The sequence below is a fragment of the Erpetoichthys calabaricus genome, chromosome 9 (genome assembly GCF_900747795.2).
Source record: "Erpetoichthys calabaricus chromosome 9, fErpCal1.3, whole genome shotgun sequence".
NCBI lineage: Eukaryota > Metazoa > Chordata > Cladistia > Polypteriformes > Polypteridae > Erpetoichthys > Erpetoichthys calabaricus.
The window spans coordinates 125,455,061-125,482,214 of NC_041402.2; the positions used below are offsets into that span (position 1 = coordinate 125,455,061).

A 27,154-nucleotide genomic window follows, 5' to 3' on the forward strand; every position below is an offset into this window, starting at 1 on the left:
AATTTTATTAAGGAAAAGGAAATTCAGGCTAATTTCTTCAGCTGCAATGCAGGCATGTTGTCTTCTCTCTAATGAGTGATTGCACTGCTTAGGTCAGAGTGATTCCTAAAATGATAGTTACATTACATTTGCTTTCGTTCTGTTTTTGCTACAGCAAAGTCAAATTAAATTCATTGTGAAGTGGTGCATAGACATTACTTTAGTACTTAAACATGTAATACTTCCTAAGTGAATCTTAGACTTCATCCTGCGAATAAGACCAGCCTTACAGCACCTCCATACGGCGCGCATCTTAAGAATCTTAAACCCAAACAATCTTCTACGGAGCCCAACATCTCTAACAAAAGATCTTCAAAATATGCAAGATAAGCGTGTTCTTTGTGTGTTTGAACAATGAGCGTTCTTCTGGATGATATTATATACTTAATGACACCAGTTAAACATCAAAGAACCTTAATTGGAAATAAATTCCAGGGTTAAAAGTAAGAACAGAAAACAGTGCTTTGAAAAAATGTGATTCTACTTTGAAGACATGAACTCGAATTCTGATATTATCAGTAGAAGTTGGCGGACATGCAGCTCTGATCTTCAACTAGAAAACATAATCCAACTCTGGTGTTGTGCCACTGATTGTTTTGTTTGGCACTGCCTTTTAAATTGCATTTTTATTAACTCTTCAGAAATGCAGTCTTGTTTTAGTACTGATATTCTGTAAACTGCTTATGACTTCCCAAAATGCACGTCAAAGTGGCTTGTTAGCGCTTGATTCTGCAATGAAAGTCCAATGAGATGGCTTCTTTCTTGTTTCAGTCAGATGCTTCTTTTGCAATATAGCAGTACTTGTAGTTAAAAAAGAAAAACTGAAAAGACATATACTGTGTGTAGCAGTCAGTGTTGGATGCATTGCTCTGGTTTGTGGGTTCATTCTGTGTATAGCAAGCTAAAGGAGGAGCTCTTGAAACATCCTCAAACCCATAATGAAGGTCAAGAAAGTCATATTTTAATATACAAAGAGATATGTTCTATTGAAAACAAAGCGCACAAGGAAATGACTAACTAAAATGAGTTGCATAAGCACAAAATAAACAACAAATTGTTGACTGCCTTTCATTGCCTTCTTGTACTTTATGGGTCCCCGCTATTCTGTCCGAAGCCTGGAAGAGGACCAGGAGATGAATCCAGAATCAAGTGGAATTGGCAAAACAAATCCAAATCACTGATACAAATGAATCCTCATGTCGGTATTTAAGGGGTCATGTTGATGTAGTCTGAAACCACATTCTTTGGAAACGGGGAGCAGCATGTTGGTAATGGGAATCATAAAATGAAACAGAAGTGTTCCAGAAATAAAGACCCCCATATTCCCACGTATATCTTTCCTTAAAATCATGTGTTGTAAGAGAAATACACTTTTTAAAACCTAACTGTCCTGACTCTTTAGCCATCTTACCTTCTGTACTTCTTTCTACAATTCTCCCTCTAGTCAAACCCTTAGTATCTCATATCTATATTTCATGTCCACCTCTGGCCTCGGCTTTAAGAAACTTTTGGAAACTAAATTGACCTTTACCTGACTAAGTGGATAATGCATTGATGACACAAAACCAACTGCAGCATATCCTGAGAGTTCTTATATTTGTTACCTGTCTCCAGACTGTGGTGGGGAATGACTAAGGAGATCTACTTATTCCATGTGCCCACTGCAGTGCCATAGCACACTACTTTACAGTCCAAACTACTTTATGTTAACACCCACTTCTTCATTTCCCTATCAAAACAAAAGAATGACATGCTAAGCTGTTACATTTAAGCACTGTTCCCATTGTTGTAAGAAACTGTCCTTTACAACTCGGCTGCATGTAGCAGCTCACTGTCAAACTAACTGAACTGGTGGCCCTTGTAACATTTTTAACAAATTCTCACAACCCCAAATTGCATGTGACTCGTCTCCATCTCCCTAATGCAAAGCTGTATTTATTTATAGTCCGAGATCCCGGTCCACTTCTGCTGTGCCTTTTCTATTTGTAACAGACTGTAGTGTCAGTTTTATGTGGTGAGGCCTAGCAGAGGAAATCTGATTCATCACAGACAGCTGCAACTTGTAAATGAGTACAACGTGGCATGTTTATTGAAGCCTCTTTTAACATTCAAGAGCAGATTACTAATTATTCAAAGAGCATTGCATAATACAGTTTTCCCTGTCATGTGTAATCTCTTACATTTATCACCCAGAAAAAATGCAAACAAGAAACAAATTCATAGACACCCTTTTTCTGTATATGTCAGGCAAAGACTGAGTGACTCCCACCTAATAATAACACAAATCCAGGCTGATGTGAAAGGAGGCTTTGAAATGGCTATCCTGGGCTTCTCTTAGGCCTAATCCACATACACCCAGTGTGGGGGACACACCAGCCACCCAAACCCAACGCAGGCACAACAAACTAGCTTTTATTCAGTGTGAAACACTTCCCAAATCGTTTCCCACCAGTTCAGCACCAAACATAGTCTAAAAACACCAGTCACAACAATAAAGCACTTTTTTTCTCTTCCTCTCTCTCTCTCTTCTTCTGCCTTCACTCTTCCTCTGACAAGGAGCAGTCTTCCTCTCCCTCCCAACTCTGGCTCCCTGAATGAAGGCAGGCAGTTCCTTCTATGCTGAACCTGGGGGTACTTCAGGTGGCTTGTTAGCGAGGTCTGGAAGCACTTGCAGGTGTGGTGAAAGCCCCAAAAAGTAGGGCTCTGCAGCTTCCCCTGGCGGCCCCCAACAGGGCTGAGTTACAGAACTCCAATTTCTATGATGTCCGGTGGGAAACTGTGGTGCTGCTGCAATAAAGGGGGGCTGCAATCTAGTGCTCTCTTACTGCCCTGTACAGTGGGTACGGAAAGTATTCAGACCCCCTTCAATTTTTCACTCTTTGTTATATTGCAGCCATTTGCTAAAATCATTTAAATTAATTTTTGTCCTCATTAATGTACACACAGCACCCCATATTGACAGAAAAAAAAGAATTTTTGAAGTTGTTGCAGATTTATTAAAAAAGAAAAACTGAAATATCACATGGTCCTAAGTGTTCAGACCCTTTGCTCAGTATTTAGTAGAAGCACCCTTTTGAGCTAATACAGCCAGGAGTCTTCTTGGGAAAGATGCAACAAGTTTTTCACACCTGGATTTGGGGATCCTCTGCCATTCCTCCTTGCAGATCCTCTCCAGTTCTGTCAGGTTGGATGGTAAACGTTGGTGGAAAGCCATTTTTAGGTCTCTCCAGAGATGCTCAATTGGGTTTAAGTCAGAGCTCTGGCTGGGCCATTCAAGAACAGTCACAGAGTTGTTGTGAAGCCACTCCTTCATTATTTTAGCTGTGTGCTTAGGGTCATTGTCTTGTTGGAAGGTAAACCTTCGGCCCAGTCTGAGGTCCTTAGAACTCTGGAGAAGGTTTTTGTCCAGGATATCCCTGTACTTGGCCGCATTCATCTTTCCCTCGATTGCAACCAGTCGTCCTGTCCCTGCAGCTGAAAAACACCCCCACAGCATGATGCTGCCACCGCCATGCTTCACTGTGGGGACTGTATTGGACAAGTGATGAGCAGTGCCTGGTTGTCTCCACACATACCGCTTAGAATTAAGACCAAAAAGTTCTATCTTGGTCTCATCAAACCAGAGAATCTTATTTCTCACCATCTCAGAGTCCTTCAGGTGTCTTTTAGCAAACTCCATGTGGGCTGCCATGTGTCTTGCACTGACGAGAGGCTTCCGACAGGCCACTCTGCCATAAAGCCCTGACTGGTGGAGGGCTGCAGTGATGGTTGACTTTCTACAACTTTCTCCCATCTCCTGACTGCATCTCTTGAGCTCAGCCAAAGTGATCTTTGGGTTCTTCTTTACCTCTCTCACCAAGGCTCTTCTCCCCCGGTAGCTCAGCTTGGCTGGACGGCCAGCTCTAGGAAGGGTTCTGGTCGTCCCAAACGTCTTCCATTTAAGGATTATGGAGGCCACTGTGCTCTTGGGAACCTTAAGTGCAGCAGAAATTTTTTTGTAACCTTGGCCAGATCTGTGCCTTGCCACAATTCTGTCTCTGAGCTCTTCAGGCAGTTCCTTTGACCTCATGATTCTCATTTGCTCTGACATGCATTGTGAGCTGTAAGGTCTTATATAGACAGGTGTGTGGCTTTCCTAATCAAGTCCAATCAGTATAATCAAACACAGCTGGACTCAAATGAAGGTGATCTCAAGGATGATCAGAAGAAATGGAAAGCACCTGAGTTAAATATATGAGTGTCACAGCAAAGGGTCTGAATACTTAGGACCATGTGATATTTCAGTTTTTCTTTTTTAATAAATCTGCAACAATTTCAAAAATTCTTTTTTTTGTCTGTCAATATGGGGTGCTGTGTGTACATTAATGAGGAAAAAAATTAATTTAAATGATTTTAGCAAATGGCTGCAATATAACAAAGAGTGAAAAATTGAAGGGGGTCTGAATACTTTCCGTACCCACTGTATATGTCTGCTCCCCTGTCCTTCTATTATGGTGGCATCCCAGATCAGAAAGTGCCCCAGCCATCTGTCACACTGGATATTTTTTAAAACGGTTTTCCTACTTTGTTTTAAAAAAAATCCTGTCCACATGCACACTGCTTTTTTACAAAATCTCCATCCACATGAAAATGCAAAAATCTGCTGTCAAGAGCACGAAACAGGCATAGATAACAAAGGGAATGTCATTTAGAGTAACGTCCATCAGCCTTTTTTTTTTCAAATGTGTTTTCAGCATGGAATTTGCGAAAATACAGGCGTCATGGACACTAACTGGCCATTTCACTATGACGTCAATAAATGAAAAGCTGGAATCACAGTTGGCTTCTATGTTAAGAGTAAACCTCCCCTTTCTGTTGAAATAATCTATGGAATTTGTGTATGGCTGCTTTATTTCTACACGAGTCCTGGTGAAACCCTGCTATGTGTATACACAGGGCCCAAGTGGACTGTAATTGCTTCGTACACTTGCCTTACTATTTTAAAAAGCACCTGTCTCGACAACCCAAAGCTCTTGCAGTCTTGTGTAAACTCCCCTCATCTGCTAAATAGTAGAGTGTGCAGGCAACTGTTTTGACAACACTAGCTAAGTTTCCATCCAGTTTTTTGCGACGTTTTGTTATCGACAAACAGAATATACGTAAAAAAAATGTGCGAAATTTGCTGTCTCCAGCCTGTTTCCATCCAACTAGCTTTTTATCGATAAAATGGTGTGCGTGATGACGTCATCCCCCCCAAAACGAACTGTCGCATAAGTTTTGTTGTATCGCGAAAAAAATCTGCCCTTGAGCCGTTTCCATACATAATTTTGTGTATGTTGCAAATTATCTACCTTTTGTTTTCCACGTTACACCCCCTCCACTAAACAAAGAAACAAAGAAATGGGGAGATTATTCAGACAGTTTTTTGAAATTTGCCAGCTTACTGTTATTTTAGTTTCACAAATAATTGGAATTGTACATAATATCTGAAGACGACAGCAGAATGAAGCAGTTGCTTGTCTGATAGCCCTAGAGCTCGAAGAAAGTACCCCAGTGCGACGAAACCCACGGGTATGGGAGAGACGACGGAATAAGACCTTCTGGGAGGAGGTGGTGGAGAGACACTTCACAGAAAATCTCTGGCTGCAACATCTTAGAATGACACGGCCGACGTTTGAGATGTTGTGTGGATTCATCAGTCCTGATGTTGCGCCCATCACAGGTTGCCACCGACCACCGGTTCCAACCCAAAAGCGGATTGCCATCGCCCTTTACAAGCTGGCAACCTGCGCCGAGTATAGAGTAGTTGGAGAAACTTTCGGGGTTAGTAAAACTACCGTCCATCGATGTGTATATGCTGTGTGCACCGCTATTAAAGAAAAAATAATGCGGCGTTATATCAGACTTCCGACTGTAGCGGAGGCCAATGAAATTGCATACCGCAATTCCTTGGTGCATCTTGTGCCACAGATTTACGGTGCGCTGGATGGCACGCATGTGCCTATTCTTCCCCCGACGGAAGGCTACCGCGATTACATTAATCGCAAAGGGTGGCCATCTATTGTTCTCCAGGCCCTTGTTGATGACTGGTGCATGATACGAGACATTTGCGTTGGCACTCCTGGAAGTGCCCATGATGCAGCTGTGTTTGCAGCATCGGATCTGTACAGGTGAGCCTACCTTTCAACATCCCTTCTCAGTGCGATAACAACTGAATTAGTACTGTAACCTGCTTCCCTTAAGGTTTTTAATTAAAACTGAAATTTGAATTAATACAAAATAACGACGTTTAATCAAAAAAAAAAACTCTCTTCATCAGACCATGCGAACCGCTCCGCCATTCTCGTTTTGATTGCACGTGATGAAAATGTGACACATTTATTTGCGTTAAAGCCCTTTTTTCCGACAAAAAGTGTTTCCAATGTAGTTTTTGCGACATCTGAAGTATCGATATGGAATTTATGCGCTAAAGTTAAATGGAAAAATATTATGTCGACATGTACAACATTTTATCGATAATTAGCATTTCCATCAGCTATATCGGTAAAAAAATTTGAAGCGCTAAATATTTTTTCGCAAAAACTCCTTGGATGGAAACCTGGCTACTGACAGGTGATTTGCTACAGTTGTTTTTCCTTCGATGTGCGGGTAAAGCAGTTCACTCATAGACAACAGCAATGACCTTGACAAAAAAAATTCTCTCGCCATTCTTCAGCAACTACCACTTTGCTCTCAAAGTTATCCCACCAACAAGAGGTCCGACCAGGTCTTGTCCAAAACCGGTGATGTTGGCGGCTGGGTCTATGTCGTTGGAGTGTTCGATATACCAGTGACCTCCATAGTGCATTCTGACACCGATAAATTAATTACACATTTAAATGTAAACATTTAAAAAATTCCGTTTAACACCAGCATTACTTTAGCTACTCCTGCCATTGCACGAAATTGCCTCATGTAAACAAAACAGATAATGGCGTACACTCTGATGTCAGGAAAAGAAGATACTGGCGCACACTCTACACGTAAACAGGGAAGATGGAGTTTCTAAACATCTTCACCCTGGCAGAAGTTTTTCAAAAGGTCCACTTTCTGGGACCTAAAAAGCAGTTTGTGTGTGGACAAAAGGCCAAAATGCATATAAAAAATGTTCATTTTAAAAAATACCTGAGTACATGTGGACAGGGCCTTACTCTTACCAGGAATGTCTTGTTCTTCATGTCAAAAATGCCCAAAGATGTGTCTGTGCTTACTTAGAGGAAAGATAATGACCCAGTAGTGCTGATGGAAACTCAGTCCTGGATGGCTGGAATGTGTTAACTGCAGTCCCTTTCACCCATCATTAAAAGTTATCTACACCTTCCCTTTTATTATTGCAGATCAGTTTAAATACCTAGAGGTAAATAACAGAAGTAAACATAAAGCTCTTTATCAACAAAATTTCACCGTCTGTATGGAAAAAATTAAGCAAGACTTGCACAGATGGTCAACCCTTCATCTTACTCTAGCTGGAAGAATTAACGTTGTTAAGATGAATTTCCTTCCTAAGCTTCTCTTTTTATTTCAAAACATTTCAATATATATCAATAAATCATTTTTTAAGCAATTAGATTCAACCATAACCTCATTTATTTGGAACTTAAAACATCCACGTATCCAAAGAGCGACCCTACAAAGACCTAAGGCAGAAGGTGGCATGGCTCTACCTAACTTTCAGTTTTATTACTGGGCAGCAAACATACAAGCTATAAAAACCTGGACACAAATAAATGAACATACACAGACCTGGGGCCTCATGTATAAACGGTGCGTACGCACAGAAATGTTGCGTACGAACATTTCCACACTCAAATCGCGATGTATAAAACCTAAACTTGGCGTAAAGCCACACACATTTCCACGGTACCTCATACCTTGGTGTACGCAATTTCTCCGCTCGGTTTTGCAGACTGGCGGCACCCAGCGTCAAAGCAGTGCTACTGTTCCTGTGTGGTCACCCTTTCTTTCTTAGACCCACATTCCTGATGCGGCTTTATAAATACACTGAAACTAACTGCATATTGTTTATTAGTGTAATGCATCTGATTGTAATTAACCTGCAGCAATATAATGGTCTAGGGAATAGCCATAGTATTCCAAATACCATAACTGCTTTAGGGTTGTTACTCTCACTGCATCTGCTTCTTCTTTCAGCTGCTCCCGTTAGGTGTTGCCACAGCAGATCATCTTTTTCCATATTACTCTCACTGCACCACTCAGAGTATTTATATCACTGTATCTGAGTGGGGAATCACAGCAGCAGCTAATTGGAAAGAGAATTATCGGTATACAGCATGAAGCAGATGCTGCCTCAGCCATGGCAAAACGTTTCAGAGACTTTCCTGTACGGACTTCGCGGTTTAGAAAAAGTTTCATCCCAAGAACTATAAACGCACTCAATCAGTCCATCAAGTGCTCCTTGTAGAACTGTTTGTATTTATAAGTACAATTACCTCACTGTAAACTTACACTACAGTTATAATATTGCACAACCTGCGCCACTTTATAAAGTGCGTATTTACATATGATGACGATATCATTTTTAAGATGAAATGCAGCAAAATATGTTGATTATATTATACAGATAAAACTAACTTCATTTAAATAATCTGTATTGTTAATAATGAAACATGTGAGGACACGGTGCCGCTGCGCTAGCTACTTCACAGATAGCTCCTGCCTCGCGCTGTATTCATACTGGTGCTGACCCGACACTGGAAGGATAGACGGATAGAATAATTAAACATGTACTACGAAGATATTTCAATGTTCCTTAAAAGTTTTGAAGAATCGGCGTTCTAAGCTTACAAATGGCATCATGTCTATTACAGAGCTTATTGTGTGGCGATTGGGTATTTGGTGAAAGAAAAGTAAGGACAGGAATTGGAGGTTAGTACGTTTGAAAGAGACAGTACTTCTGTAATAAATTATTTCATCGAAGGTCGCGCATGGCGCAGCAAGCCTCTTGCGTGAGATATGAACAAACACTGCGCCACCGTGTTCCCATGTTTAATAACATGCTTTCATTCCTATCATCATGAAAAAGATATCACGTATACATCTCAGTATTTTAATTATTCAGAGAGCTGTAATATCACGAATGTAATGGATTATGTGTCCTGTCGGAGAAAGAGAAAGCCCGTTTAAGAAGTAGGTAGTGATTCACACACAGAGCACATAGAAGATCAAATACAGAACAAAGCATTTAACGTGTTACTTTAGTTACAATGGGATTTGAGAAACTAGTAAATTAAACGATTTTAAGATGAAGTTTATGATGTTCTACTTTAATGGCAAAATAAACTACGTGATTAAAGTGGAAATTTTGAGATTAAAGTTGACATTTCATGCTTTTTTCCCACTGTGTGCCTATTTTTTTTTTGGTCTGTACCCTAATAAGCTTTCATATGACACTCAGACGGTGGGCTATGACTCGCCTTTTCATGGCGACTTTGATATGTGACTTTTTTTTTTATTTCGGGCACTGTGCGACTTTGTGAACTTGAGCTTTCGAGTTTCTCCGACACTCTGTCACTTGATCAACTTTCTTTTGTTGATTATATTACTGTTTAAACCAACAAATAGTACGTTTTTCCTTTGCCTCCACTTGGTATTCGCTGAAATTCTTATATTTTCCCCCGTGCTTTTTCCATTGTCTTTTCACAGAAGGCTATTTATATTGATTTGCATATTCAAAAAGGCATAATTCTGGGAGGAGTTGGGGCGGGACAGACGGCGCGTGCACGTGCGTTATTTTTCACGTTGATCGGGATTTATGTAGCGGAAGAACGTGGAAGTTTGCATACATACAAATTACTGCATCTGGAATTTTCTGTGCGTACGCACATTCCCGCTTTTGTGCTTACGCCATGTTATAGTGTGAGTTCTACGCACGGCGTTATACATGAGGCCCCTGGTCCGCAATAGAAATAAAATCCTGCAATACTTCTCTATATTCCCTGCTTTGTGCCCCAATAAATGCATGTTATCGCCAATATACTAACAACCCAATTGTGCTTCACTCACTCCGAATATGGAACCAATGTAGGAAGCATTTTAAGATAGATAATCTTTTATCTGTGGCACCTCTGCATGAGAACCACCTTTTTCAACCCTCGCAAACATATGCAGTTTTTAATATCTGGAAAACATTTGGGATTAAATTGCTTAGAGATCTTTATATAGACAACATCTTTGCATCCTATGAACAATTACATTCCAAATTTAATTTTCCAGCAACACATTTCTTTCACTATCTTCAAATTAGAAACTTTGTCAAAAAGAACCTGCCCGATTTTCCCCATCTCCCGCCTTCCTCTATGCTGGAAAAAATATTGCTCAGTCTTGAGGACTCAGACAGCATTTCTGCAATATATAAAAATATTTTACAGTCCCTCCCTTTCAAAGATCCAAGTGGACAATGGGAAAAGGATCTCTCATTCAACATATCAGAAAAGGAGTGGAAGGTATCAATGCAGAGAATTCATTTGAGCTCCAGATGCACAAAGCATACAATTATTCAACTCAAAATTATATATTGAGCACAACTGTCTCATTTAAAATTGTCAAAAATGTTTCCAGGGCAAGATCCAACCTGCGAACGCTGCAATCAAGCTCCAGCCTCACTGGGTCACATGTTTTGGGCCTGTGCCAAATTAACATCATTCTGGACAAAAATTTTAAGTGTCTTACAAACAGCCTTGGTGTCACAATCCCTCCTAACCCATTAACAGCTGTGTTCGGTGTTCTTCCAGATGGGCTTAAAGTGCAGAAGGACAAACAAACTGTGATTGCCTTCACTACACTATTGGCACGTAGACTTATCTTGCTAAACTGGAAGAATCCTAACTCTCCTCTTTTAAGTCAGTGGGTAACTGATATTTTATATTATTTGAAATTGGAAAAAATCTAATTCTTACTTAGAGGATCTGTGCAGAACTTTTTCAAAACCTGGCAGGATCTAATCAATAATATTTTAGAATAAGCTCTTAAAGCACTGAGGAAGTAGATTCTCTCCCCATTTCTTTTTCTTCTCCATTTATCTTTATCCACCTAATAAACTCATCAATTTATTTTTACTTGTATTTTTATTTGTATGGAATGATTACAATAAAATCAATAAAATTAAAAAAAAAAGTTATCTACTCTTTTAGGAGCTGTACAGTGTGGCATGCAGATCTATTAAGACATGTGGACATTTTTGTTATTTCAGCAAAATAAGTGACTAAACACTTTGTGTTAACAAAAAATACATTGTGTACATTACTTATATTACAGGTAAAACATTTCTAGTATTAAATTTAGTACAGACATAATGATTCTGTGATGGTTGGTGAAGGTAATTTGCAGATGCAGCCACTTATGTTTGAATTGTCCCCACGTCTGTGTGCTCTTTTCACTCACATTCCAAAGACTTACATGACAGGTTAACTGGCAGCTCTGAATTGGCCCTGTAAGTGTGTGAGAGCACATCAAGCAATGGCCTAGTGATTGTGATACCTAGATAAGTGAAGTGCTCTGTAACCCTGGATTAGATTCAACAGGTTAAGGTCATGTCGGGTCAGATGACTTTTTCAGGGATTTTCAGTCATAGGCTTTATTTACATAATCTTATTAAAGTCAAAGGCCACTGCACACTCCTGGTCAACAGTCTGACATACAGTCATATGAAAAAGTTTGGGAACCCCTCTCAGCCTGCATAATAATTTACTCTACTTTCAACAAAAAAGATAACGGTGGGATGTCTTTCATTTCCTAGGAACATCTGAGTATTGTGGTGTTTTCTGAACAAAGATTTTTAGTAAAGCAGTATTTAGTTGTATGAAATTAAATCAAATGTGAAAAACTGGCTGTGCAAACATTTGGGTCCCCTTGTAATTTTGCTGATTTGAATTTATGTAACTGCTCAATACTGATTACTTGGAACACCAAATTGGTTGGATTAGCTCGTTAAGTATTGAACTTTATAGACAGGTGTGTCCAATCAATTGCAAGTTGTGCTTCCCTTTGACTCTCTCTGAAGAGTGACAGCATGGGATCTTCAAAGCAACTCTCAAAAGATCTGAAAACAAAGATTGTTCAGTCTCATGGTTTAGGGGAAGGCTACAAAAAGCAATCTCAGAGGTTTAAACTGTCAGTTTCAACTGTAAGGAATGTAATCAGGAAATGGAAGGCCACAGGCACAGCTGCTGTTAAACCCAGGTCTTACAGGCCAAGAAAAATACAGGAGCGGCATATGCGCAGGATTGTGAGAATGGTTACAGACAACCCACAGATCACCGCCAAAGACCTGCAAGAACATCTTGTTGCAGATGGTGTATCTGTACATCGTTCTACAATTCAGCATAATTTGCACAAAGAACATCTGCATGGCAGGGTGATGAGAAAGAAGCCCTTTCTGCACTCACACCACAAACAGTCGTCGTTTGTTGTATGCAAATGCTCATTTAGACAAGCCAGATTCATTTTGAAACAAAGTGCTTTGGACTGATGAGACAAAAATTTAGTTATTTGGTCATAACAAAAAGCACTTTGCGTGGCGGAAGAAGAACACTGCATTCCAAGAAAAACACCTGCTAACTACTGTCAAATTTGGTGGAGGTTCCGTCATGCTGTGGGGCTGTGTGGCTAGTTCAGGGACTGAGGTCATTGTTAAGTCGAGGGTCGGATGAATTCAACCCAATATCAACAAATTCCTCAGGATAATGTTCAAGCATCAGTCACAAAGTTGAAGTTACGCAGGGGTTGGATATTCCAACAAGACAATGACCCAAAACACAGTTCGAAATCTACAAAGGCATTCATGCAGAGGGAGAAGTACAATGTTCTGGAATGGCCATCACAGTCCCGACTTGAATATCATTGAAAATCTATGGGATGATTTGAAGCAGGCTGTCCATGCTCGGCAGCCATCAAATTTAACTGAACTGGAGAGATTTTGTTTGGAAGAATGGTCAAAAATACCTCCATCCAGAATCCAGATACTCATCAAAGGCTATAGGAGGCGTCTAGAGGCTGTTATATTTGCAAAAGGAGGCTCAACTAAGTATTGATGTAATATCTCTGTTGGGGTGCCCAAATTTATGCACCTGTCTAATTTTGTTATGATGCATATTGCATATTTTCTGTTAATTCAATAAACTTAATGTCAGTGCTGAAATACTACTGTTTCCATAAGGCATGTCATATATTAAAAGGAAGTTGCTACTTTGAAAGCTCAGCCACTGATAAGCAAAAATCCAAAGAATTAAGAGGAGTTCCCAAACTTTTTCATGTGACTGTATTCAGCAAATCAGTCCAACTAGTCCACAACTCACCTCAATGAACTCAACTCTGTCTTAAGTTGTAGTAGTGGGCTCTGTGTGCATTAGAGTTGACAACCAACGAATACCCACCGGGAAGTACAGGAAAATGCATAATAAAATCCAGCAATGTGGAATAATGAACACAGATGACTTGGACTCTGCAAAGAGAAGGAAGGCTGATCTGTTTTGATGTGTCATGTTTTATGTCCCACATTAGAATGAAAAAAAGGGCAGAGATTACGTCTGAACTCGCAGTACCTGTTAACATTTCATTAAGCACTGGCTCCATGAGACAGCATTGAGATAAAGGGACAAGCTCAACTGTGCTGGAAATTTGTCATACAGTTTTGTATGTTGACATGCCAAGTGAGCTTCATTCATTTAGACTGTCACTGTCCAGCAATGTGATCAGTAACTGCAGTCAGCAAGTCTCATATACTGTACCATGTGACTGGAAGTTGCTTAATGTGACATTGGCTTAAGTGAAATTATTTTAATTTTAATACTTTGCCCCCAGAAATGGTTAAAAGAATGGAATTTTGTTGAATTATAGCAGGGTTTATTCTAATTGTCAATGTTCTTTGTTTTACTGTAATTGCCTTAAGCAACTCAATTAGCTCTGTCTACCTTTAGTGTTCCTGTTTCATTTTTCACAAGTAACTTTGATACTCCAAGCCAGCTTACAAGTGCTTAACTCCTACTTTATTTATTAATGATCGTCTGAGCTGTTTCCATTAACTCGGCCTATACTTGCTTTGTTTTCTATGTATAAACATTGCCAATTTTAATTTTTATTTCCATCATTATATTGCAAATTCACTGTCTCCATGAAATGATACATTCAGATATTGAAATTTTATGTATGTGTTTGCTAATAACGTTAAAACTAATTGATTTGTGATCACAGATAATTGGAGGAATCTTGGAGTTACACATTAGTAAAGCATCGATTCTTGTTAACAGTGGGTAAGAAATTGTAAATTCAAAGCAAATAGTTTGGCAGCTCGAAGCAAAGCCATTCATGTATTGTTTTAATATTTTGGTTCAATACTGTCTCGTGACAATTAGCATTTCATGTTTTGTCAGTTACAGACCTTGATAAAAAGTTCTTATTGCATCCCTGTTCTCTCCTATGCTCATTGGTCCCAGCGTGGGCTCTGCATTCCCACATCTCCGTATTGGATTAGGTATGTCTAACAATGTCCTGTTACGTAATTATCGGATTTCAGCATATTTTATTAGTCATACACTTAATATTAGTTTTTGCTTAACATTTTAACTTGAGAGTATTTTTCACATTCACTTACTTTTTAAGAATAACTAGTTTATTATAATTATTTGTTTGCTTATATACAGTATGTATAGGTTTATGTATAGTGTGTATATATATATACAATTAGGTCCATAAATATTTGGACAGATACAACTTTTTTCTAATTGTGGTTCTGTACATTACCACAATAAATTTTAAATGAAACAACTCAGATGCAGTTGAAGTGCAGACTTTCAGCTTTAATTCAGTGGGGTGAACAAAACGATTGCATAAAAATGAGAGGCAACTAAAGCATTTTTTTAACATTTCAGGGGCTGTTTTTTTAACAAATTAAATAACTGGAAATAAAATGTTCATTTCTAATACCTGGTTGAAAACCCTTTGCTGGCAATGACAGCCTGAAGTCTTGAACTCATGGACATCACCAGATGCTGGCTTTCCTCCTTTTTAATGCTCTGCCAGGCCTTTACTGCAGCGGCTTTCAGTTGCTGTTTGTTTGTGGGCCTTTCTGTCTGAAGTTTAGTCTTCAACAAGTGAAATGCATGCTCAATTGGGTTAAGATCAGGTGACTGACTTGGCCATTCAAGAATTTTCCACTTCTTTGCTTTAATTAACTCCTGGGTTACTTTGGCTGTATGTTTTGGGTCATTGTCCATCTGTATCATGAAACGCCGCCCAATCAATTTGACTGCATTTAGCTGGATTTGAGCAGACAGTATGTCTCTGAACACCTCAGAATTCATTCGGCTGCTTCTGTCCTGTGTCACATCATCAATAAACACTAGTGTCCCAGTGCCAATGGCAACCATGCACGCCCAAGCCATCACACTGCCTCCACCGTGTTTTACAGATGATGTGGTATGCTTTGGATAATGAGCTGTTCCACGCCATCTCCATACTTTTTTCTTGCCATCATTCTGGTAGAGGTTGATCTTGGTTTCATCTGTCCAAAGAATGTTTTTCCAGAAACGTGCTGGCTTTTTTTAGATGTTCTTTAGCAGAGTCCAATGTAGCCTTTCTATTCTTGAGGCTTATGAGTGGCTTGCACCTTGCAGTGCACCCTCTGTATTTACTTTCATGTAGTCTTCTCTTTATGGTAGACTTGGATATCGATACGCCTACCCCCTGGAGAGTGTTGTTCACTTGGTTGGCTGTTGTGAAGGGGTTTCTCTTCACCATGGAAATGATTCTGCGATCATTCACCACTGTTGTCTTCCGTGGACGTCCAGGTCTTTTTGCGTTGCTGAGTTCACCAGTGCTTGCTTTCTTTCTCAGGATGTACCAAACTGTAGATTTTGCCACTCATAATATTATAGCAATTTCTCAGATGGGTTTTTTTCTGTTTTCGCAGCTTAAGGATGGCTTCTTTCACCTGCATGGAGAGCTCCTTTGACCGCATGTTGTCTGTTCACAGCAAAATCTTCCACATGCAAGCACCACACCTCAAATCAACTCCAGGCCTTTTATCTGCTTAATTGATGTCATAACGATGGACTTGCCCACACCTGCCCATGAAATAGCCTTTGAGTCATTTGTCCAATTACTTTTGAGCCCCTGAAATGAAGGGATTGTGTTAAAAAAATGCTTTAGTTGCGTCACATTTTTATGCAATTGTTTTGTTCACCCCACTGAATTAAAGCTGAAAGTCTGCACTTCAACTGCATCTGAGTTGTTTCATTTAAAATTCATTGTGGTAATGTACAGAACCAAAATTAGAAAAAAGTTGTCTCTGTCCAAATATTTATGGACCTAACTGTATATAGTGTGTATATATACTGTATATATATACAGTACATGTATATACTGTATATATATACTAGACATTAAGCCCGTTACAATAACAGGCGCTAGAACAGTAGTGCATAAACATTAGTAGGAACAGTCTATATTAAATGGCAAGGGACCATCTATTTTCTGTTACAGTAATACTGGCTTGTATGTGGCTGTAATATGCGTCACTGTATTGTGTGCTTTTAATTTTCTCTCACAGTAATACGTCTCTCCAGCAAGTACTGTGCAGTTGCCCAGCAAATACTTTAATCTGTGCTAGCGTGCAGCTGATTATTGTATGTGTGGCATCTCCCCAGTAACTTTACCGGGCCAAGTTTGTTAATCGCATATCTGACATCCTCAGAGTGAACACTTGCACAACAACAAACACTAATCCCACCACTTTGGGGAAGCTGGTCTCCGCGTCTCAGTACCCGATTGGATTTTTCGTGCGTTATGTTTTAGGTCTTACCTCATTTACCGAAATCCGATTGGGTCGGCTACGCGATATTTTATAGGTCCTGCCCTCTCTGTCTTGTGTGACGCGTCAGGCAGCAATTGAAGCATCTGCTTTGAAGCATCACACCATTCCCAGCGCATGCGCACTTACCAGAAGACACACACGCAAGGACACATGGACGCACACAGGGGTTTTATTAAAGAGGATGTATACACACACACTCACCTGCCAATTTATTAGGTACACCTGGCTGGTACTGGGTCCGACCTCCTTTTGTCTCCAGAACTGACCCAATTTTTCGATTTTCATTCATAATGACATGTTAGCATCACACAGTTTCTGCAGATTTGTCAGCTGCACATCCATGATGCGATTCTCCAGTTCCATCACATCGCAAAGGTGCTCTACTGGATTGAGATCAGGCGACTGTGGGGCCATTTGAGTACAGTGAACTCATTGTCATGTTCAAGAAACCAGTTTAAAATGATTTGAGCTTTGTGACATGGCACATTATTCTGAAGAATGTAGCCATCAGAAGATGGGTCTACTGTGGTCATAAAGGGATTGACATGGTTGGCAACAATACTCAGGTAGGCTGCTGCATTTAAAAGATGCTGAATTGGTACTAAGAGGCCCAAAGTATTCCAAGAAAATATTCTCTACACCATTCTCTACCACCACCAGCCTGAACCGTTAATACAAGGTAGGATGGATCCATGCTTTCATGTTGTTGATGCCATCTTCTGACCCTATCATCCGAATGCTACAGCAGAAATTGAGACTCATCAGACCAGAGAATGTTTTTCTAATCCTCTGTTCTCTATTTTTGGTGAGCCCGTGTGAATTGTAGCGTCAGTTGCCTGCTCTTAGCTGACAGGATTGGCACCCGATGTGGTCTCCTGCTGCTGTAACCCATCTGCTTCAAGGTTCAACGTGATGTATGTTCAGAGATGCTCTGCATACCTCTGTTGTAACAAGTGTTTATCTGAATTACTGTTGTCTTTCTATCAGCTCAAACCAGTCTGGTCATTTTCCTCTGATCAATGGCATCAACAGGGCATTTTCACCAGAGAACTGCCACTTACTGGATATTTTCTCTTTTTCAGACCATTTTCTGTAGACCCTGGAGATGGCTGTGCATGAAAATCCCAGAGATTAAGCAGTTTCTGAAATACTCAGACCAGCCTGTCTGGCAGCAACAACCACGCCACATTCAAAGTCACTTAAATCATCTTTCTTTTGCATTCTGATGCTCAATTTGAACTTCAGCAGGTTGTCAACATGCCTAAATGCATTGAGTTGCTGTCATGTGATTGGCCGATTAGGTATTTGTGTTAACAAGCTGTTGAACAGGTGAACCTAATAAAGTAGCCGGTAAGTGTATGTATATACTATATATATTACCAGTCAAAAGTTTTAGAGCATTAGATTTTCCAGTTTTTCTTCAAATTTAATCAGTTGAAATGTAATGAATGACCTAAAATGGGGAAAAGGTAAGCAGTAAACAGCCAAAGGTGTAGGTTAGCAAAAACTGAAAAAAAAGCAAATTTCAGAATATTACAAATGGGCCTTCTTCAGGGAACAACTAATAGGTTACAACCTACAGATGTTCTGCAGCTATTGAAGTAAATTAAGCCTTGCAAGTTGAAGCAAACAATTTACACAGGTGTCCCAATTTCTGTTGATTACTTAAAAACCCTCTGTCTGTCTTAAAGCAGAGGTGGAACAGACCATGTTGTAACACCTTCTGAAGAACTACTTGGACAATATTCCAGTGAAAAGTGCAAGAAAATGGCAATTAACAAATGAAATGAAATATAGAAGTGTAGGGCTTTTCATTTAGAGAAACTGCAAAACAAAAGCAAAGTGTCAGTGAGTGCAATGTCCTACACAATCCAAAGGCAACTGAAAACTGGAAGAAACTCTGATAGGAGGAGATCTGGCAGACCCAAAGTCACACCCAATCATTAGACAAGTTTCTGAGGGTCAATAACTTGCATGTTAAGTGCCTCACAGCACAACAGCTTCGATACAAGTCTATTAATTCTTCACAACTATAACACCATCTTTTACTTGTTTCAGCATTACTGTTTACTTCTTACAATTTTACTAAATGATATAATTAATTTTGTATTATATTTTTCATCTTGTGTACCAAAGATGTGCAGATTAGGTTAACTGGCTACTTTAAAACTGGCTGAAAGTGAGTGTGAACAAGAAAGGGTGTGTGTGTGTGTGAGAGTGGGCCCTATGAAAGACTGACACCCTGTACTTTGATGGTTCCTGCTTTACACCCACTGCTAGTGGGATAGACTCTAGTCCACCAGGACCCTGAACTGGAAATGTTTTAATTTATTTATAAATTGATAAGAATTTAAACACAAGAAAAAATTTTCACATAAGCAACATTTATTGTATTGTAACAGTGTATTTACAAATTCTCAAATTTAGACAAGTCTTCAGATGTCAGCTTCTCAATAGTTTCAGCAAATAGTGTTTCAGATTTAGTTGTGTCCTCTTCTCTGAAAATTGTAAATGAAGCTCTTTTATTTCTAATATTTAAACTCAAAACGAAGATTCACCTTGTCTTCACTGCATTCTGAAAGTGCTACCCTTCAATTTATCAATACTTAATTCTTTTCTGATTTATTCCTCCTTGATGGACTTTGTATTATTTACAGTAAATGCATTCCCTGGCCTATCCTCCCTTGTTCGTTAGAAATGGTTAAATAGAATAAAGAATATTCAAAATATAAAGAAAGGTCAAATGAGTAAGTTAATGTAAAGCAGAATACGTTTAAGAAATCTACTGTATATACATTATGTACACTTGCCAAATTACTTATTGTTCTTTAAAAAAAAATATATATATATACACACAGAGAAAGGTTAAAGGAATGATGCTTCTAAAAACAAGTGTTTCATTAAGTTAGAAAAAGACATACTTTTCCTTAACACATTCTAAAGAATGTATTTTTAATGTTTTCTAATGTATTCTGTATAAAACATATTCAGAACAAAATAACATTTCTGGGTTTTATAGCTGATAAAGCAATATAAACAGTCTGTTTTTAATGTAAAATAATTTTAAAAAATCAGTTTACCATGACCACATTTCATGCCAGGCTTTTACTGATTTGTGCTTTCTTCTGTTATGTCTTCTGTTTTCATTCCCTCCTCTCACTTATATGTGCTCAGTGACTGCATTGCTGTGGCTGGCATCTGCTCTCATTCTTTCCTGTACTTTTGACAGTACATTTGATTCATAAAAAACTCAAGATGGTGCTGCAATCATGAACCAGACCTGACTGTAGAATCCTTAAAATTCAAAGATCTCTTATACAGTAGAAGCAGATTCGTCCACGCTCAACTACAATGGTACACTTTCTCTTTCTTGCTATAACTTTTTAACTAACTCCAGTCCCACTTCTGGCACCAGCTGTTGTTTTTCTGTTTTCTTGTATCATCAAGATTAGGAGGAGATAACTGAGTAAAGAGATGAGGGTTCTTGAAGCAAAAGAGAAAAAAAATTAATTCAAACTGGGGTATATCAAATTTAAATTGATTTTCAGTATACCCATATCTAGTTAACACTTGTCAGTGATAATTTGTTATTTGCGAGTAATGGACTGAATTTCAAGTTTTTATTTGCAATATATCTAAACAATAATTCAACATTTCTTCTAAAAATAAAGTGAAACTGGCTAGTCAGAAATTAGAAAAATAATCATCATGGACGTGAAACACCAAAAAGTAAGTGTGATCTACAAATTTCAAACCTTTTTCCTCTTATTTAAATACATTTCTATGCTAAATGATATACAGGCTCATAAAACACTTTCTAGGGCCTGTATCAATATTGTGAAACTCTTTTTAAATGGATGCTAACACTGAAGATGTGAATCCAGTTCAGGGCTGTACGGGGGCCAAATAAATTCATGGGAGCCTCAGACAAAAAGCAGGCACCAAACCCCGGATATAGTGTCATTCCACTGCACAACACACAAAATCAAGCTAACAATAACAGTGGTAACTCAAGTTTATTCACTTAAGAGTGTTAATCTTTGCCTCAACAACAAAATATGGCAACTAAGCAATTAAGTGTTAAAATTTGCCCATACAGTATATCTATACACTGCAAAAAATGAAATCTAAGCAAGTTGAAGTATTTATATCATGACTTTAAATCTTGTTTTTCTTATTGTAACAATTATTGACTTATCAAAAAATTTGTATTTACAATTATTTAGCTGGGCGGCATGGTGGCGCAGTGGGTAGCGCTGCTGCCTCGCAGTTAGGAGACCCGGGTTCACTTCCCGGGTCCTCCCTGCGTGGAGTTTGCATGTTCCTCCCGTGTCTGCGTGAGTTTCCTCCAGGTGCTCTGGTTTCCTCCCACAGTCCAAAGACATGCAGGTTAGGTGCATTGGTGATCCTAAATTGTCCCGTGTGTGTGTGTGTGTGCCCTGCGGTGGGCTGGCACCCTGCCCAGGGATTTGTTCTTGCCCTGTTGTTAGGATATAGCGGGCTGGAGGGTGGATGGATTATTTAGCTTACTTTAAACAATCTTGTCAAGTAAATTTTGCTTACCCCATTGGCAGATTTTTTTGCTAAATAAAAGCAAAACAACTCTCACTTAAAGTTTGTCTAGTTTTTGCATATGCATTTTTGCAGTGTGATTAACATTACTTATGAAACACACTAGCCATCCTCTATCAGTAATGTGCATGAATAAGTGAGCAACTTAACCATCATTAAAACCACAACTTTCAAATTATTGATAAATTACTATCAAAATAGTTTTGTCACCACACAATTTGTAACATAGCAATTAAAATCACTAAGCTAATATGCATATTATATATACATTTATAGATAAAACATGAAGCTTAACCATAACTTTAGGAAATAAAACTGAATGAGTAGTTTCTGGACATGTGAACAAAAAGTTTGAAAAAATAGATGGCAACGGAAAGGTTAATTAAATATTAATGTCTTCCATTATGAACAACTTTACATCAGTTGAGCATTCTGATTAAGAAAGAATATGTAAAACATGAGCATTTGTCTTTGATGTTTTTTTTTATTACTCTTCTTCCCCTTCTGTGCTCTAGTCCTGTACTATACTGTATATACTGCTTTTATTAATTCAAATACGAGGTTTAGAAATGTGATCTGATACTCATCCAAGCTGGAACAATTTCTTTTCAGGTGTGTAAGCTGTCTCCCCTCTACCATTCTGGTTTGAACTACACATTGGTTTCTTAGCTCAGTGAGATTGATAAACGTTAAGAAATGCAGGCTTAGCAAGAATGCTTTAAAACTTGAGTGTGGGTGTCTAAAGCTGTGGCTGTGTGCTATGGTGTTACTTTCCTAGAAAATAAAAGGAAGGTAAAAGTAGACAAAACATAGGTTTGTTCCTTGTGTCTTTCTGCATTCTCATAAACCAATTTGTTATAATGTGAGCAGTGAGCACATACACTTACATCTTGGCCCTGTATGGGTTGGTCTGATATTTAATTGACAGGCACATACAGGACAAAGGAAAAACTGACTTGTAGTGTTAAGGTTTTCTTATGGGAAGTCAACTGTATTTAAAGACTTACACAAAGGCTTCAATTTTACTAATTTTTTGTAGACTGTTGGCAATCCTACAAATGTGGTTAACATTTCCATACAATGCTCCTGGGCAAAAGCTAAGGCATTATGAGAAGCAAAAATTTATCTGATTCAGGAATGTTTTTCTCACACACTATTGTACATACCATATTCAAGAACAAGCACTAAGTAACCTGATAATATTAGTATTTTATGTAGTAAAGTCTTCTTCCAAGGCAACTTACAATATTTGCAACCGTTTTTTTACATTTCATTGAGTCCAAAGTCTTAACCACTACAACACGCTGGCAATAATATTAGCCCACTGTTAAAAAAACACAAATATTGTATATAGTATAGTACTTAGTAACGTAGTACCTCTGATACATCCAAATAACCAATGGCACTATAACTGAGGCCCCTTAAAAAAATTTCCCAAGCAAAGCCGAGTAACACAGCTAGCATTAAATAACATATTGAATCAAGTACAGGCTTGTATTTTTCTTTTTAACCGCTGTTATACTTACTGAGACAATTGCATGCAGCATCAGTTTAGATGTGATGCTTGTATTGCAGGTTTTATAAGCAAATGAGCATATTCTGTCCATTATTTTGTATGCACTATGTATCACAAATGGCTTAATTTTCTCCCTTATTTGCCAAAATGAAATATGTAGCATTTTGGCAGAATCAATGTGTACTGCAACTAGCTCCCAAGATGTTAGATGTATTTATGTCTAGCCAGCTAAACTGATGCTATTTTTATGATATTTTAAATATTTGTATTGGTATAAGACCCAATTTCCAAAGCATCTTTATGAATTTGTGCACAGACCACACACACACTATTATGTTCTCCCTAACAGTGTTGCAGAAGCATTATCAACAGTGCATCAAATATCAGGAGCCAATTTTCTTTAAAATGACTGATTCACTTCAAAGTGCTTACATAATGTCAAGGAAACTGGGAATTTGTTAACTTATTGTATTATTCAATTCTTAATGAAATGGTACATGCAACAATCAATAATCTGTACATTGTAGAAGATCAGCCCGGCTACAGACAGACACACAGATCCACAATGTCCAGAACACACACGTTTATTTATATAAATGTCCTACACACAACACAGTGCTCCAATACACCCAACTCAGTCCTTTCTTCTGCCACCTCCACTCCTCACTCGCAAGCTCCGTTTACTCACACCTCTTTTATACCGCACCCAGAAATGCTCCACGTGCTCCTTGATCAAGTTCCAACAGCACTTACGGGCATGGCGGAAATGCTGTGGCTCCAGAACTGTCCGAGCGCCCCCTGGTGGTGGCCAAGGGCCCGCACAGGGTGGAGCTTCTAAGCTCCAGTCGCGTGGCTGACCTCTCGTGTCCTGGGGGAGGTACTGCTTGTGATATGTCCTCTCTCCCCGGTCCTCTCCTCAAAAGGTCATCCCGGCCATGTGAAACCAAACAAACTTGCTTGTCTGTATGCATGCTCAAGCAAATGACTGTATGACTTTCTGAAGTAAAAACATCTGTATTGTACCTGAAGTACCTATAGCAGTTACCTGCATTTCACTGAACTAGATTGAATACTACAGTTCGAACTGTAAATTGACTGTTGTATCTCTTTTACTTTTTTGCATTTTATCTATGTATAATATATTAAGAGAGAGTTAATTTTTGATAAAGGGAAATATGTTCATATTTCAGAATTTTCCTAAATTATGCTAAAAATTGTTATGTTGCATTTCAAGAAATGGGTTACAAATGGGTTTTCAACTTTGTTTTAGTTTTAACTTACTTTAGTAACACACACCTTTCAAAAATTTTCTGTTGAATTTAAAAATGTATTTTTTCATTTCCAAGGCTCACATTCTCTCTTATGGTTCAGAAATAGTTATGATGACTGCCTGCTCCAAACTGTCCAATTTGCATGTGTGCAAGTATGTCCCACATTGCCTTTCTCTACTCAGAGAATTTGCATTAGTGGAATTACAAATTGTACCACATGCTGTATTATTTGAAATGATGAAACAGAAGAAATTGTAATGTTGTTCTGACATTATGTATAGGACAGTTTTTGTTGCTATAATATTGTACTGTAAAAACACAGTATCAAAAGGTAATGAAGACCACTCTAGTAACAACTTCCAAACTGCAGTTCACATTCCACACTTCCAGCATGTCCATTTTTAAATATGGTCTCTCTGTGTTGTATACCTCAGGTACTCAGTTAAATGTTTGCCACTGGTCTTTTTTATTTTGAAAAATCCATATGCATTTCTCTTAGTGGTTCTCCCAAATTATTCCCAATAATACATCAGAAAGAAAATAAAGAAATATGTTTGTTTATTTCTATGTGCTGTCTGCATGCTCACTGTTTAGTGCATTAAACAATCCTTTCATTTTATGTAGGCAAATGAGTCTTATAATATTTTTTATTGATATCTGCATTTATTCCTTTCATCATGCTTGGTTAACTTCCTGTACACATACTCCTTCGTGTTGTTTTAGATTACTGTTTGGATCCTTTGTTTTTGATTATGTTGTAGTGTTTGTAGTGCTGCACTCTTGATGACATCATCAGGGTGGACCACAGATCTTGTATTACCATGCTGCAGGTGTTGCTACTATGTATATGGTGAAGTATGCAGTAGCACTAAAGAATTACACATATAATACATGTTTACACTACTTACCTGCCATTTCTTGTAGTCCTTAGTCTATAGTCTGCATTTGTTATAGCCTCCCTGATGAGGCTCCCTCCCAAAGTCCTTTTTGCTAGATATATTTCACATTTAGGTATAGGCATTTGTATATTTAGTATATACGTGCAGATATATGTATAGATATTATATTATTTATTCCCCCCTCCCATTCATCCATCTGATTGTGCTATTGTCCTGTTTTGTTGTACGTTGTACCTTTAGACCTTTAATGTATATGGTTGAGATGACAATAAAGTTCTACTTGACTTGACTTGAGCAGATCCCATCTGTGCAAACTGTAAACATTAAGGATGGGTATTTTTAATAATTTTACTACAATATCCTCAAACAATATCTGGACACTACACTAAAAAAATACTTTAGTCAAAATACTGCTTGCAGAGAGACTATACTGAATACTTTTTAAGGGAAAAAACATTGTGAGCTAACCCGAACTCACAAAAAGTAGTAATTCTTAAAACTGTTATTGCCGCATTCTCTAAGGGTAACTGAGTGACAGGTAGATCTGACTGGTAACTGAAGACATGTCAGTTTCATGCACACAAAGGCTATTTACGCCAACATAACTTTACTGGCTTAGCTATAAGAACAGGATAGTGTACTCCTTATTAACTTTAAAGTCCAACTATTAACACATTATCTGAAACTTTTTTTAAATTAGATAGATAGATAGATAGATAGATAGATAGATAGATAGATAGATAGATAGATAGATAGATAGATAGATAGATAGATAGATAGATAGATAGATAGATAGATACTTTATTAATCCCAAGAGGAAATTCAAATTTAGAGTCAAAGCTTAACCTCACATATCTTGGGAAAATGGAAGACTAAGAGAGATCCAGTAACACTTACTTGAACTGTGGCAGTGTGTTGGTCAGTTACAGGTGCTAACTGCACATACTGGACTTGGATATCATTCGTTTGGAGAGGGGTCTCTTCTACTGCAGCAGCATTTGGATCACCTGAGGCCACAGCAATCAACTGTGTACCACGAAGAACCTAAAAGTCAAGAACAACTAATGAGATAACTTTCAGATGTACACAATGGATACAGTCATATGAAAAAGTTTGGGAACCCCTCTTAATTCTTTGCATTTTTGTTTATCATTGGCCGAGCTTTCAAAATAGCAACTTCCTTTTAATATATGACATGCCTTATGGAAACCATAGTATTTCAGCAGTGACATGAAGTTTATTAGATAAACAGCAAATATGCAATGTGCATCATAACAAAATTAGACAGGTGCATAAATTTGGGCACCCCAACAGAGATATTACATCAATACTTACAGTACCTCGCAAAAGTGAGTACACCCCTCACATTTTTGTAAATATTTTATTATATCTTTTCATGGGACAACACTGAAGATATGACACTTTGATACAATGTAAAGTAGTCAGTGTACAGCTTGTATAACAGTGTAAATTTGCTGTCCCCTCAAAATAACTGAACACACAGCCATTAATGTCTAAACCGCTGGCAACAAAAGTGAGTACATCCCTAAGTGAAATGTGTCCAAATTGTGCCCAATTAGCCATTTTCACTCCCCAGTGTCATGTGACTTGTTAGTGTTACAAGGTCTCAGGTGTGAATGGGGAACAAGTGTGTTAAATTTAGTGTTATTGCTCTCACACTCTCTCATACTGGTCACTGGAAGTTCAACATGGCATCTCATGGAAAAGAACTCTCTGAGGATCTGAAAAAAAGAATTGCTGCTCTACAAAAGATGGCCTAGGCTATAAGAAGATTGCCAACACCCTGAAACTGAGCTGCATCATGGTGGCCAAGACCATGCAGTGGTTTAACAGGACAGGTTCCACTCAGAACAGGCCTCGCCATGGTCGACCAAAGAAGTTGAGTACACGTGCTCAGCATCATATCCAAAGGTTGTCTTTTGAAAATAGATGTATGTGTACTGCCAGCATTGCTGCAGAGGTTGAAGGGGTGGGGGATCAGCCTGTCAGT

At 38.5% G+C, this 27,154-nt stretch overlaps 1 protein-coding gene across 4 annotated transcripts in view; it reads right to left on the minus strand.

Moving 5' to 3' along the window:
- Positions 1-19,754: 19,754 nt before the first annotated feature.
- LOC114658096 (protein BANP-like) overlaps positions 19,755-27,154 on the minus strand; it is a 283,298-nt gene continuing 275,898 nt past the window's right edge. For all 4 annotated transcript variants that reach the window (XM_051931469.1, XM_051931468.1, XM_051931466.1 and 1 more), the window contains 2 exons: positions 26,041-26,187; positions 19,755-20,368 (listed from right to left, as the gene is read on the minus strand). In XM_051931469.1, coding sequence (XP_051787429.1) covers positions 20,273-20,368; positions 26,041-26,187 — 243 coding nt within the window. In that variant the 3' untranslated portion in view covers positions 19,755-20,272. The remainder of the gene's footprint in view (positions 20,369-26,040; positions 26,188-27,154) is intronic.